We start from the raw sequence: 16,069 nt of genomic DNA, 5'->3' as shown, positions 1-16,069 counted from the left end.
GGAGTTAACCAGTCAAGGTGCGTCGTCCATTCCGTGGCTGCCAAGCTGTGCCGAGTTTTTAAGCTCCACTTACTTAAGCTGTGTTGCTTTTTGTGCCAATTCAGTTCATCCTGCTGCTGTCCCTCTTCCTCCTCCCTTCTCTTGTCCATTAGTAGTGTTCCTCACATGAGGTCACAACTCCTGCCACTCCTTGCTGTAAACTAACCAATACAATCTTTTAAAGATGGTGGAGTCCACACCCCATAATGCAATGCAGTGCGACATTTGGCTCATTCCCTACAGAAATTGCCCTCTGAAAGCGAAATCCTTACCCGGGAGAGCAGATCAACAGAAGTGGCATCACATACTCGGCCAAAAAAAAAAATGGTCAAATATCAAATGGGGCGTTTTCTGCAGTTTTGCTCACATATTTTAGGTGGCTGAAAATTCAATGCATTGAAATCCTTAAAGGAAGAAGAGGAAGGAAAAAGAAACTTCAGTAGGAGCTTTGAAGCGTCGCACTGTAAGTCATTTTCAAATGGCTGTTAACACAAAATATTTCAGGCTCTTTTGTTCTGCGTGCGTACTGACAACTTTGTTTGAAATGAGAGCCAGAAATAAACAAGAGAGTCTTTCAGAGCCAAATGTTTAGGTAGCAGATAATTGTAGACTACTTTATATTTGGTAGATTTTTATTGTATTTATATATTTCATCTGTGGTGGGTTGGCACCCTGCCCAGGATTGGTTCCTGCCTTGTGCCCTGTGTTGGCTGGGATTGGCTCCAGCAGACCCCCGTGACCCTGTAGTTAGGAATATAGTGGGTTGGAAAATGGATGGATGGATATATTTCATAACTTGAAGCCAAAAAGGATGTACAGGATGTTAAAGCTTTACTAGAAACAAAGACACTGTGACTGGCAGAGGTTTGTGGTGATTGAGATGTGCAGTGGGACAATGGGGGGCCGACAGGGAGAGATCAGTGGACGTCGCTAGGAGGCGCACCGCTCACAGGGCGCAGAGACGGGCGCCGTGCGGCTGATTAAAAGAGGAAGCTGCCTTTACAAAATGGAATGAGAATTAAACAGAGCACATCATGGAAGTGTAAGAACTTAAAACAGAAAAAAATAGTTAATCTCAAGAGCACAGCAACAAGCCCTTTGTGTCCTTCAAGTAAGCAGTGCAATTAAAGCTTATAATGTACTACTGTGGGTTTACTAGAAAGAAAATTATATACCAGCAGTAAGACAGATGTATAAACATACTTACAGTCCATTAACATCAGCCGTAAACTCCTAAAATACTGCAGGGAGAGCTAAACGTCACACAGTGACCCGCAGGATGTCCAGAAAGGCGCATTTGCTGCCCCTGGACTTACTTATTGTTACTTATTCATTACCATCTAATTTAATTGGTTTTACTTTTCTTGGAGCTATCTCCCAGACATCTTAGATTAGATATTATTTTAATTATCCCCAAGGGGAAATTAAAATTTTACAGAAGCGCCAAAAAAAATAAATCAATAAATAAATAGAACAACCACGAAAACATAAAAACCTCCAGATTAGATAACAGAGAGCTGCTACTGTCACTAACAGGCCTGTAGGTGGCAGCAGGATGAGGTCACAGTTGCCACTGGTTTATATTTAAAAAGTCGTTCAAATTTGGAGGGAGCAGATCCACAAATGGAGCGACGCCTGGTAAATCTTGGAAAGCACTTTGAATTACTTTCTTCATATTATAATAATGTGCTATAGAAATAAATGTTGTTAATAATAATAAGAGATAACAATACGTTTATAGAGTGCTCAAGGTGCTTGTTTCCAGACTTGCAAAACAGTTTTTATTCACATCAATACCAGTGGAATTTCATGATACTCAATACCAATGCTGCACATCCCCTCTCTGACACATGAACACTGAGGACTTTCAGCCAATGAATCGTTTAGCAAACCGGGGCTCAGCAAATGTCCAGGCACCCCCTGGCCCCAGCAGGTTTGAGCGTCTATGCGCCAAACCCGTGACCCTGCAGCAAACCAAGGTGGCTGCCCTCTAGTGTTCTGGGGAAGACAGTGTCCAAAACAAGCTCTCTCCTTCCATTATCGAGGCGTGTATGTATATATATATATATATATATATATATATATATATATATATTACTCTGTGTCACCCCCATCACCTGCATGTCCTCTCTCACCACATCCATAAAGCTTCTCTTAGGCTTTCCTCTTTTCCTCTTTCCTGGCAGCTCTACCTTTAAAATCCTTCTCCCAATATACCTAGCATCTCTCCTGTGCACATGTCCAAACCGGCGCCATCTCACCTCTCTGACTTTGTCTCCCAACCATCCAACTTGAGCTGACCCTCTAATGTCCTCATTTCTAATCCTGTCCATACTCGTCACACCCAATGCAAATCTTAGCATCTTTAACTCTGCAAGCTCCAGCTCTGCCTCCTGTGCCACCGTCTCCAGCCCATAACACACAGCTGGTCTCACTACTGTCCTGTAGACCTTCCCTTTCACTCTTGCCGATACCCGTCTGTCACAAATCACTCCTGACACTCTTCTCCAGCCACTCCACCCTGCCTGCACTCTCTTTTTCACTTCTCTTCCACAATTCCCATTACTCTGTACTGTTGATCCCAAATATTTAAACTCGTCCACCTTCCTGCATTCTCACCATTCCACTGACCTCCCTTTCATTTACACACATGTATTCTGTCTTGGTACAGACCTTCATTCCTCTTCTCTCCTCTCCTCTCATATCTCCACCTCTCCAGGGTCTCCTCAACCTGCTCCCTACTCTCACTACAGATCACAATGTCATCAGCAAACATCACAGTCCATGGAGACACCTGTCTAATCTCATCTGTCAACCTGTCCATCACCATTGCAAACAAGAAAGGGCTCAGAACCGATCCCTGATGTAATCCCACCTCCATGTTGAATGCATCCACCACTCCTACCACAGACCTCACCACTGTCACACTTCCCTCGTACATATCCTGTACAATTCTTACATACTTCTCTGCCACTCCCGATTTACTCATACAATACCAAATATATGTGGGTGTGTGTGTGTGTGTATATATTGTGGACCACCAGGTCACATATAGCCACCCTAACCCAACACAGACAGGCAGAGACAACAATTGCCACACAACACATGTCTTATTTATAGTGTGGAGCCCTTCTACCTCATTCCGTATAGCAGTAAGCACAAGAAACAGTCCTTTCCTTCCTTCCTTCTTTCCTTTCTCTACCGCCTACACTCCTTTCCCAGCAAGCTTCGCCCAGCTCCTCCCGACTCTGGCTCCTTGAATTGAGTGAAGTGGCCCCTTTATAGTGCACCCAGAAGTGCTCCTAGATTTTCTTCTGGCAACACCTCTGGGTGTGGCAGAAGTGCTGCAGCCCAGGGTCAGGAACTGTCCAGACGCCCCCTGGCAGTGGCCACAGGCCCCAGCAGGGTTGAGCTTCTAAGCACCAAACCCGTTGCCCTCTAGCGCACTCTCCCCTGGTCCTTCAATCACAGAGGCATCCCAGCCGTCCGCCACAATATATTATATATATATATATATATATATATATATATATTATATATATATACTAGCAAAATACCTGCGCTTCGCAGCGGAGAAGTAGCGTGTTAAAGAGGTTATGAAAAAAAAAAGGAAACATTTTAAAAATAACGCAACATGATTGTCAATGTAATTGTGTTGTCATTGTTATGAGTGTTGCTGTCTTTTATATATATAAAATACACACACACACACACACATAAACATATATATACATATATATACATATCTACATATACACATATCTACATATATATATATATATACATATACACATCCACATATATATACATATATATACACATATCAACATATATATACACACATACATAAACACACACATATACATATACACATTAGACTACTAAGCACTGTTGTAAGTCGCTCTGGATAAGAGCGTCTGCTAAATGATGTAAATGTAAATGTAAATGTACACATACATACATACACACATACATTCATACATACACACACACACACATATATATATATATATATATATATACACAGACACATATATATACATAAATATTTACATATCTACATATATATATATACACATATATATACATATCTACGTATATATATATATATATATATATATATATATATATATATATATATATATATATATATATCTATAGACATACATACATAGATAGATTGACACATATATATATATCTACATATATATATATGTAATTGTGTTGTCATTGTTATGAGTGTTGCTGTCATATATATATATATATATATAGCAAAATACCCGCGCTTCGCAGCGGAGAAGTAGTGTGTTAAAGAGGTTATGTAAACATATATATATACATATACACATACATACATTCACATATATATATATATATATATATATATATATATATACTACGAATGCTGTCAAATAAACGAACCACACGCCGTGGCGCAACGTTAGGGGCATCGCCTCTGGCACTGATGTCCGAGGTTCGATTCCCAAGAGGGAGTGCAGTGGAGTGTGTACGCCTGATGAGCCCAGAATAAGGGCGAAACACGTGTCGCGTACTCTTTGAATTTATTTGACAGTAAACTATTTCAACCATTCTATGATCTGCTCCTCACAAACTGAGGGCACCGTGGCGGATGCTAGCAGATTGCTGGCCAACCACAAGCGTTACCTGGTAGGTAACCACCCATACAATCAGATTGTGACACAGACTACGAATGCCGTGAATATATATATATATATACTGTATATATACATATCTACTTATTGGCTCCTGTATTTAGGATATAGCGGGTTGGATAATGGATGGATGGACATCTGTATGCATAGCCCTATTTGCCTGTTTTCATTCTTTTTCTTTCTTCAGTAATATTTCAGTAAACCCGGAGCTTGTCAGTTCAAATCCTGGTACTGACACCACTGTGTGACCCTGAGGAAGTCACTTCACCTGCCTGTGCTGCAAAAAACAAAAGTAATGTAACAAATTGTACCTCAGATGTTGCAAGTTGCTGGAATAAAGGCATAAGTAAAATAGATAAATATGTATTATACACATAGGAACTATTCATTTATTTTCAGTTAAGTCATCTGCAGCAAACCTTTATAAATGAGGGTTTCTCCTTTTTAGATAGCGCAAACTGTTTCTTCTTCATTGACGTTTTCTCTTGGAGAGGTTTTTTCATTTCATTGAAAATTAAAGTAGCAGCTGCCAAAATATGTAGCTTTCTTATTAATTTTTCAACATTGTGTAAAATAAATTTATAAAGTAACATAAAAGTTTTAAATACTGGTTATCCTTTTACACTAAAATATTACTAAAAAAAAAGTAAAATGGATACGTTCTTTTTCTTTAAGGAGATTAAATATTACTGAAGAAAGAAAAAAAAAATTAAACAGCCAAATGGGGCTATGCATACGAACTTAAAAGGTTTAAATAAAACAGAAATATATATTTTATTTTTACTTGCTTAACTTGTGGAGGGTGTATCCTGTAGCAAAGCCCTAACTTTTTTCGTGAAAGCCCGTTTCAGTAAATAAGTGTTAAAAACAGGTGTAAAGATATTGACAATAAGCTACGCAAACCCAGGAAGACATGGAATCGTTTAAATCAAGTATCATTACATCTTCCTTTCTTAAAGAGAAGTAAGGCAGTACTTACAAGCTTACATATTTAAATATAGACATACATACATATATATATATATATATATCTATATCCGAAGCCGTGCAAGCACACTCTTGAGAATGCAACGTATAGTTGTACAGGAGAAAAGCAATCTTGCCTGAAATCAATGGCAACCTTTTGTAGGTCTATGAACTTAATTTAAACTTTAGGTTTACACGGTGCTTTCTGTCTGAAGTACCTGCACTCATGAATATGTCTGTATGTGTCAGTCGGTCAAATCCCCGCGCTTCGCACCGGCGAAGTACCGCTTTTAAATTTTTATTAAGAAGAAAAGAAAACCTTTTTAAATTGAGGGAAAATATACTAATAACAGTTTGTTAAGGATCTGTTTTTTTGTGAAGCTGCCTTCACTCGAGTGATCACTTCGACCTGACTTGGTGGCCAACTATAAGCGTTACCTGGTAGGTAACCACCCATACAATCAGATTGTGAATCAGACTACGAATGCCGTGAATGTAATTACCCTGATCTACATGTTGTGAAATAAACGAACCACACGCCGTGGCGCGGAATGTAATTACCCCGATCTACATGTTGTCAAATAAACGAACCACACGCCGTGGCGCAATTTTAGGGGCTTTGCCTGTAGCGCTGACGTCCGAGGTTCGATTCCCGTAAGGGAGTGAAGTGAGTGGCTGGTTACCTACCAGGTAACGCTTATGGTTGTCCAGCAAGTGAGGTAACATCAGCCACGGTGCCTTCAGTTGTGAGAAGCACATCATAGAATGGTTGAAAATAGTTTACTGTCAAATAATGCAAAGAGTACGCGACACGTCTTTCCCCCTTATTCTTGGCTCATCAGGCGTACACACTCACTGCACTTGCTTACGGTAATCGAACCTCGGACGTCAGCGCTAGAGGGGTTAGCAGCGGTGAAGTATTGCTTTTAAATTTTAATTAAGAAGAAAAGAAAACCTCAGAGGTTCGATTCCCGTAAGGGAGTGAAGTGAGTGGCTGGTTACCTACCAGGTAACGCTTATGGTTGGCCAGCAAGTGAGGTAACATCAGCCACAGTGCCTTCAGTTGTGAGAAGAAGATCATAGAATGACTGAAAATAGTTTACTGTCAAATAATGCAAAGAGTATGCGACACGTCTTTCCCCCTTATTCTTGGCTCATCAGGCGTACACACTCACTGCACTCGCTTACGGTAATCGAACCTCGGACGTCAGCGCTAGAGGGCCTTCACAGCGGTGAAGTATTGCTTTTAAATTTTAATTAAGAAGAAAAGAAAACCTTTTTAAATTAAGTCTTAAAAAGAGGTGTAAAGATATTGACAATAAGCTATGCAAACCCACCAAGAAATGCAATCGTTTAAATCAAGGCGCGAGTCGAAAAACACCATCCCATAATATTAGTTAACAATTAACACATTTCTATATGTATTGTAAGCATACAATACAACTGATAATATGTTGCGCTTATTTATCTGGTGTACCGACATTTTTGCGCGTTTAACGTCTGAAATCTAACGTGGTTTGTGCCCTTCAGAATGAAAACAGTTTGCATTTACCTTTTTAGTAAAAGGCGAGCTTTTAAGCCTGAGAAATCACCCCGTAAATGCGTTTAATTGCACATGTGTCAATATGTATGCTTACACAGTATTAAAAGACAGTGAACAACGTCATTTACCTTTGTTCCCGCGTTTGATAAAAGGCGAGCTTTAAGCCTGAGAAATCACCCCGTAAATGCACACGTTTAATTGCACATGTGTTAATATGTATGCTTACACAGTATTAAAAGACACTCAAAAATTAACGTCATTTACCTTCATTCCCGCGTTTGTCTCGTGCTGTAAATCTCTTCCTTGTTTTTAGTTCACGTGATTACGTAGGAGGCGTGATGACGCGATACGTGACTCCGCCTCCTCCATTAGAGTATATGGACAAAAAACAGGTTCCAGTTATGACCATTACGCGTAGAATTTCGAAATGAAACCTGCCTAACTTTTGTAAGTAAGCTGTAAGGAATGAGCCTGCCAAATTTCAGCCTTCCACCTACACGGGAAGTTCGAGAATTAGTGATGAGTGAGTCAGTCAGTCAGTCAGTCAGTGAGTCAGTGAGTCAGTGAGGGCTTTGCCTTTTATTAATATGTATAGATATATATATATATATATATATATATATATATATATATATATACATACAGTGGTGTGAAAAACTATTTGCCCCCTTCCTGATTTCTTATCCTTTTGCATGTTTGTCACACAAAATGTTTCTGATCATCAAACACATTTAACCATTAGTCAAATATAACACAAGTAAACACAAAATGCAGTTTGTAAATGGTGGTTTTTATTATTTAGGGAGAAAAAAAAATCCAAACCTACATGGCCCTGTGTGAAAAAGTAATTGCCCCCTGAACCTAATAACTGGTTGGGCCACCCTTAGCAGCAATAACTGCAATCAAGCGTTTGCGATAACTTGCAATGAGTCTTTTACAGCGCTCTGGAGGAATTTTGGCCCACTCATCTTTGCAAAATTGTTGTAATTCAGCTTTATTTGAGGGTTTTCTAGCATGAACCGCCTTTTTAAGGTCATGCCATAGCATCTCAATTGGATTCAGGTCAGGACTTTGACTAGGCCACTCCAAAGTCTTCATTTTGTTTTTCTTCAGCCATTCAGAGGTGGATTTGCTGGTGTGTTTTGGGTCATTGTCCTGTTGCAGCACCCAAGATCGCTTCAGCTTGAGTTGACGAACAGATGGCCGGACATTCTCCTTCAGGATTTTTTGGTAGACAGTAGAATTCATGGTTCCATCTATCACAGCAAGCCTTCCAGGTCCTGAAGCAGCAAAACAACCCCAGACCATCACACTACCACCACCATATTTTACTGTTGGTATGATGTTCTTTTTCTGAAATGCTGTGTTCCTTTTACGCCAGATGTAACGGGACATTTGCCTTCCAAAAAGTTCAACTTTTGACTCATCAGTCCACAAGGTATTTTCCCAAAAGTCTTGGCAATCATTGAGATGTTTCTTAGCAAAATTGAGACGAGCCCTAATGTTCTTTTTGCTTAACAGTGGTTTGCGTCTTGGAAATCTGCCATGCAGGCCGTTTTTGCCCAGTCTCTTTCTTATGGTGGAGTCGTGAACACTGACCTTAATTGAGGCAAGTGAGGCCTGCAGTTCTTTAGACGTTGTCCTGGGGTCTTTTGTGACCTCTCGGATGAGTCGTCTCTGCGCTCTTGGGGTAATTTTGGTCGGCCGGCCACTCCTGGGAAGGTTCACCACTGTTCCATGTTTTTGCCATTTGTGGATAATGGCTCTCACTGTGGTTCGCTGGATTCCCAAAGCTTTAGAAATGGCTTTATAACCTTTACCAGACTGATAGATCTCAATTACTTCTGTTCTCATTTGTTCCTGAATTTCTTTGGATCTTGGCATGATGTCTAGCTTTTGAGGTGCTTTTGGTCTACTTCTCTGTGTCAGGCAGCTCCTATTTAAGTGATTTCTTGATTGAAACAGGTGTGGCAGTAATCAGGCCTGGGGGAGGCTACGGAAATTGAACTCAGGTGTGATACACCACAGTTAGGTTATTTTTTAACAAGGGGGCAATTACTTTTTCACACAGGGCCATGTAGGTTTGGATTTTTTTTCTCCCTAAATAATAAAAACCATCATTTAAAAACTGCATTTTGTGTTTACTTGTGTTATATTTGACTAATGGTTAAATGTGTTTGATGATCAGAAACATTTTGTGTGACAAACATGCAAAAGAATAAGAAATCAGGAAGGGGGCAAATAGTTTTTCACACCACTGTGTATATATATATATATATATATATATATATATATATATATATATATATATATATATAATATAATATAATATAATATAATATAATATAATACAATATAATATAATATAATATAATAATATAATACAATACAATATAATATATATATATATATATATATATATATATATATATATATATATATATATATATATATACACACACACACACACACACACACACACACAAGGTGTTTATGCATTTATTTAAAGAGCTTCTGTAAAAAGCCAAATTTCCCCCTGGAGACAAATAAACGTCTATAACTTAAGTGAACAACAGTATACCTTCATCTGTAATTGGATACATGAAAACTAAAAGTAAGAACAGCTTAAAAATACCAGTAAAACCATCAAGTAGATACCCGATATCAAAATACAATGCTGACCTTGACTTTTAATGAGTGACAGACATGGGGATTCTACTTGTGTTTTGCCAAATGCCGTATTAGGGTTCGTTTCCACCCTTAATGTGTACGCAGCACACATTTGCTCGTTTAGTAAGAACGCCCTGTAGGTGGAGGGAGGGCAGCCATCAGTGCGTCCCATGCAAAGTTTGAACGGGAAGGGCGCAGGTTCTGTATACTCGTAGTGTTGCGGTGCTCATGGTTTCTCACGGTTTACGGCAGCTCACTCTCCCTCTCTCTGTGACTTGGCAGGTTTGTCCCTTTTTAAAATTGTCCCCTAAAGCCACTGATTTGCATGATGGAATGCCAGCGCACACTGTGGGTGATTTAAACTGATTTCATCACAAGCACCTCCAGCAGTGTGTAGACGCCTTCCACAATACATGGGCAGAGCAGCTTATCATTCATAATCAACAAGCTATTCTTCAAGCTTAAATCCAATCCCTCATATTGATGGTATCATAAATCATCAAAGTTAAATGACAATGTAAACTTAAGACACTGCAGAGTCCTCCCTCACACTCATTTTGCCTTTGTGGGAGACTCCCTTTCATAACAACTAGGGAGTAACTCTGTGATGCCTTGTAGGTTATTTCTCCAGGGACAAAGCCTTTAATACAGGATGTCCTTAGGGTTTAAAAATAAAAAAATAAACAGCTTTTGCCACAGTTCCAAGAAGTTATTTAGAACGGGAGGCGAGACTCCTGCTGGCGTTTGAACGTTGAAGGGGAGTGTCAGTCAGTCGGTACCAATACTCTCCTATGTGGAGCACAAGTACTGCACAAGCCGACTGAACTTCCCATTGAGATATTGAAGATGAAACCGCTGGAAATGTGAAAAGTAAAAGTTCATCAGGCTAAGGAAGTCTTGTGTATTAGAGTTTAAACATCCTTGGAGGGACTGAGAAAACCTGACATCATGATGGCTTTGAAGACTTGTAGTTAATGTTGAAATAGCCGGAAAACACAACTTTTTAAGCTTCTTTGATCACTGACCTTACTGGAAGCTTTGTTTGGCACAAGAACAAAGAAAAAGGCCCGGCTTATCACAGCGGATTAGTTCATGTAGCAATTAATAGCAGACTACTTTTGTGGTTTTACTGTATATACAGTGCATCCGGAAAGTATTCATAGCGCATCACTTTTTCCACATTTTGTTATGTTACAGCCTTATTCCAAAATGAATTAAATTCATTTTTTTCTTCAGAATTCTACACACAACACCCCATAATGACAATGTGAAAAAAGTTTACTTGAGATTTTTGCAAATTTATTAAAAATAAAAAAACTGAGAAAGCACATGTCCATAAGTATTCACAGCCTTTGCCGTGAAGCTCAAAATTGAGCTCAGGTGCATCCTGTTTCCCCTGATCATCCTTGAGATGTTTCTGCAGCTTCATTGGAGTCCACCTCTGGTAAATTCAGTTGACTGGACATGATTTGGAAAGGCACACACCTGTCTATATAAGGTCCCACAGTTGACAGTTCATGTCAGAGCACAAACCAAGCATGAAGTCAAAGGAATTGTCTGTAGACCTCCAAGACAGGATTGTTTCGAGGTACAAATCTGGGGAAGGTTACAGAAAAATTTCTGCTGCTTTGAAGGTCCCAATGAGCACTGTGGCCTCCATCATCCATAAGTGGAAGAAGTTCGAAACCATCAGGACTCTATCAACAAGCCATCTAAACTGAGCGATCGGGGGAGAAGGGCCTTAGTCAGGGAGGTGACCAAGAACCCAATGGTCACTCTGTTAGAGCTCCAGAGGTCCTCTGTGGAGAGAGGAGAACCTTCCAGAAGGACAACCATCTCTGCAGCAATCCACCAATCAGGCCTGTATGGTAGAGTAGCCAGACGGAAGCCACTCCTTAGTAAAAGGCACATGGCAGCCCACCTGGAGTTTACCAAAAGGCACCTGAAGGACTCTCAGACCATGAGAAAGAAAATTCTCTGGTCTGATGAGACAAAGATTGAACTCTTTGGTGTGAATGCCAGGCGTCACGTTTGGAGGAAACCTGGCACAGCTCATCACCAGGCCAATACCATCCCTACAGTGAAGCATGGTGGTGGCAGCATCATGCTGTGGGGATGGGAAACTAGTCAGGATAAAGGGAAAGATGACTGCAGCAATGTACAGAGACATCCTGGATGAAAACCTGCTCCAGAGCGCTCTTGACCTCAGACTGGGGCGACGGTTCATCTTTCAGCAGGATAACAACCCTAAGCACACAGCCAAGATATCAAAGGAGTGGCTTCAGGACAACTCTGTGAATGTTCTTGAGTGGCCCAGCCAGAGCCCACACTTGAATCCGATTGAACATCTCTGGAGAGATCTTAAAATGGCTGTGCACCGACGCTTCCCATCCAACCTGATGGAGCTTGAGAGGTGCTGCAAAGAGGAATGGGCGAAACTGGCCAAGGATAGGTGTGCCAAGCTTGTGGCATCATATTCAAAAAGACTTGAGGCTGTAATTGCTGCCAAAGGTGCATCGACAAAGTATTGAGCAAAGGCTGTGAATACTTATGGACATGGGATTTCTCAGTTTTTTTATTTTTAATAAATTTGCAAAAACCTCAAGTAAACTTTTTTCATGTTGTTATTATGAGGTGTTGTGTGTAGAATTCTGAGGAAAAATGAATTTAATCCATTTTGGAATAAGGCTGTAACATAACAAAAGGTAGAAAAAGTGATGCGCTGTGAATACTTTCCGGACACACTGTATGTATATATATATATATATATATATATATTAGTAGATGTATAATGAAAATAAGGTGAATTAAATGGAATTGATAAAAGCAAAAACGTGTACCTGGGGAATGATGTGATAGTGATGACAGTCTCAGAGTCTTTGAGCACAGAGGACGCTTCTCTCCTTCGCTTCTTCATGTTGGCTTCCACAGTGTTAAAGTCAGACATCGCTCCTCCATAAGGCTGCCCTGGAGTGCCTTCAATCATATAGCTGGCATATTCCGGCCTCCAGAGTGTGGGATGGCTGAAAGGAAAAAGAGCGCTCTACTTGAGATAATGAGAATTAGTACATTAATTACACAATTCTTTTTATTTCGTCTGCTTCTCCCAATGCACTGCTTAAAGGCAGCTCAGCAGCAATTAAAACCAAAAGCTCAGAGAACAGCAAATACAGTAAGCACTCACTATATTAAAAGTTTATAAATCAAGTCACAGATTCCCCTAATTACTTACTATAAAATTTCCAGACACAGATTACCAAAGTGAAGTATCATTTCATTTAGTGAATGTCTACTGAAGGCCTGGTGGATGACACAGCATCAAACGAAAACTCCTCTCAGAGACTTTAAGGCAAAGCCCACCTCATTTTAATGAAAAGCCACTATTCTACTAAGAACTGCCTGATCCCTTGGGGGTCCTTCATAAAAGAAGTGCTGCACATACAAAAAAAAAACAGACATGCTGGGAGCCTCAAACCTCCAGATGACCACCAAATCCGAGTCTCAACTCAGTTGCTGCCCGTGTGGAGTTTGCATGATCTTCTCGTGTCTGTGTTTATTCTCTGGGTGCTTCCAAACTTCCTAACCTCATCCCAAAGATAAGCATGTCAGGTCAATTCACATCTGTAAATTAAGTGACGAAGGGGCTGCATGTGACTATGCCTTGACATGGATTTGTGTCCCACCCATTGTTGGTTTGTGCCTGACGCAGCAGAGACAGAAACCAGCACCTGCATGGTTGTACAATTTTAGCATTACTTAAATTTGCTGTAACTGGTTTCAATGGATATTAGCATGATTTTTAAATAAAATCTTAAATCAATCTCTCTGTTCACTCACAAGCCCATTGCAACCTGACAGAACTTCAGCAGTTTTGCAAAGAAGAATGGAGGAAACAAGGCAGACAGACCTGTGCCCACAGACTTAAGACTGTCATGGCTGCCATCTAATAAATGCTGACTTTAAGGGGGTGAATAATTAAGCAATCCGTTTTTTTTGTTTTATATACAAATTTCTCCAGAACATTATGCAGAGAGGGCAGCATGGTGGTGCAGTGGTACCGCTGCTGCCTTATGTTAAGGAGCTCAGGGTTTGTGTCCAGCGTCCTCCTTGCGTGGCATTTGCATGTATTTCATCCTGGTGCTCCCACTGCCCAAAGACATGCAGATCAGATGAACTGGTGACGCCAAATTGGCCCAAGTGTACGTTTGGGTGTGCGTGTGTGTGTGTGTGTGTGTTTGCAATGCGTTGGACTGGCACCTTGTCCTGTTGGTGCCTTGCACCCCATGCTGGCTAGAAGAGCCTCCAGCACCAAGACGCTGGTCTGGGGTACATGGGTTAGAACAGGACATGACACGACATGACACTTGCTAGAGATCTCTTTTCATTTGATGTTAAAGAGTCTATTTTTTGTCTATCAGCGTCCAAAAAGCCAAATTAAATCCACTGGGATTCAATGTTGTATGATAATAAAATGTGAAAACTCCCAAGGGGATGAACACTGTTTGTAGGCCCTGCAATAGTAAGAATGACAAGCTCATTGAGATACTGGATGGAATAAAACCAAAACCTTCCCAGGGCTGAACTTGAGAACCACTGGGATAGAATTTAACAGATTGGGGGGCTGAAATCTATATTATTATTATTATTATTATATTGCCTTTTTATTTCACCTTGAATGTATTTGGCCACATCTATATGGCACATTACTCCACTGTGCAATGTATCTGAACTTCTAAAGTGGCACAGTAGGGCGTTTATTACAGAAAGGTCAGTCAGTCATTTTCTAACCCGCTTATTCCTCTAATAGAGCCACGGGGGTCTGCTGGAGCATATCTGACCTAGGATAGGACGCAAGGCAGGAACAAACCCTGGACAGGACGCCAGCCCATCGCAGGGCACACACACGGGCCAATTTAGCTTTGCCAATTTATCTAACCTGCACGTCTTTGGACTGTGGGAGGAGACCGGAGCACCAGGAGAAAACCCATCCAGACACGGGGAGAACAAGCCAACTCCACACAGGGAGAGCCCGGGATGCAAACCCTGGACTCTTCATTAAAGAGCGACGCTACAACACATGGTGCTGCACAAACTAACGACTGTTGTCAATCCGTATGCCCTTTACTTCTCCCAAAAAAAAAAAAAAATTCACACCAGATGGATAAAAGTGTTTGTTGCTTAAACAGCTGAAACATACAACTTACTTTGGATTGGTCTTCTCGCCTTTGTCTTGCAGAATATCTAAAACCTCCACTCCACTGAGCAAAACTTGTGCTTTTTGCTCCTTGTGATCCACGTGCACCAACATGTACTCAACCTGAAAGACCAAAATGATAATCAAGAACTGCAATACGTGTCCTTCATCACAGCACACCACATGGGATTCATCCATCCATCCATTTACAAACCCGCTGAATCCAAACACAAGGTCACGGGTGTCTGCTGGAGCCAATCCCAGCCAACACAGGGCACAAGGCAGGAACCAATCCCGGGCAGGGTGCCAACCCACCGCAGGACACACACAAACACACCCACACACCAAGCACACACTAGGGCCAATTTAGAATCGCTAATCCACCTAACCTGCATGTCTTTGGACTGTGACAGCAAACCGGAGCGCCTGGAGGAAACCCACGCAGACACGGGGAGAACATGCAAACTCCACGCAGGGAGGACTCAGGAAGCAAACGCGGGTCTCCTAACTGCGAGGCAGCAGCGCTACCACTGTGCCACCATGCCGCCCGTCATGGGTGTCCCCTGGAGCCAATTCCAGCCAACACGGGGTGCAAGGCAAGAACCAATCCCGGGCAGGGTGCCAACCCACCGCAGGACACACACAAACACACCCACACGCCAAGCACACACTAGGGCCAATTTAGAATCGCCAATCCACCTAACCTGCATGTCTTTGGACTGTGAGAGCAAACCAGAGCGCCTGGAGAAAACCCACGCAGACACGGGGAGAACATGCAAACTCCACGCACAGAGGACTCAGGAAGCGAACGCGGGTCTCCTAACTGCGAGGCAGCAGCGCTACCACTGCGCCACCATGCCACCCGTCATGGGTGTCCCCTGGAGCCAATTCCAGCCAACACGGGGTGCAAGGCAAGAACCAATCCCGGGCAGGGCGCCAACCCACTGCAGACCACATGGGATAAGCTACAAATACAAAATAAAA

General features: G+C 41.4%; 1 protein-coding gene across 1 annotated transcript in view; it reads right to left on the bottom strand.

Annotated features, from left to right (window-relative positions):
• gclc (glutamate-cysteine ligase, catalytic subunit) overlaps positions 1-16,069 on the bottom strand; it is a 75,090-nt gene that overhangs the window by 38,768 nt on the left and 20,253 nt on the right. The window contains exons 2-3 of the mRNA XM_028821113.2: positions 15,096-15,208; positions 12,732-12,914 (exon numbers count right to left, since the gene is read on the bottom strand). Coding sequence (XP_028676946.1) covers positions 12,732-12,914; positions 15,096-15,208 — 296 coding nt within the window. The remainder of the gene's footprint in view (positions 1-12,731; positions 12,915-15,095; positions 15,209-16,069) is intronic.

This window comes from Erpetoichthys calabaricus, chromosome 15, assembly GCF_900747795.2.
Source record: "Erpetoichthys calabaricus chromosome 15, fErpCal1.3, whole genome shotgun sequence".
Lineage (NCBI taxonomy): Eukaryota > Metazoa > Chordata > Cladistia > Polypteriformes > Polypteridae > Erpetoichthys > Erpetoichthys calabaricus.
The sequence above is the reverse complement of the archived record's forward strand: the minus strand, read 5'-3'. Positions and strand labels throughout refer to the sequence as shown.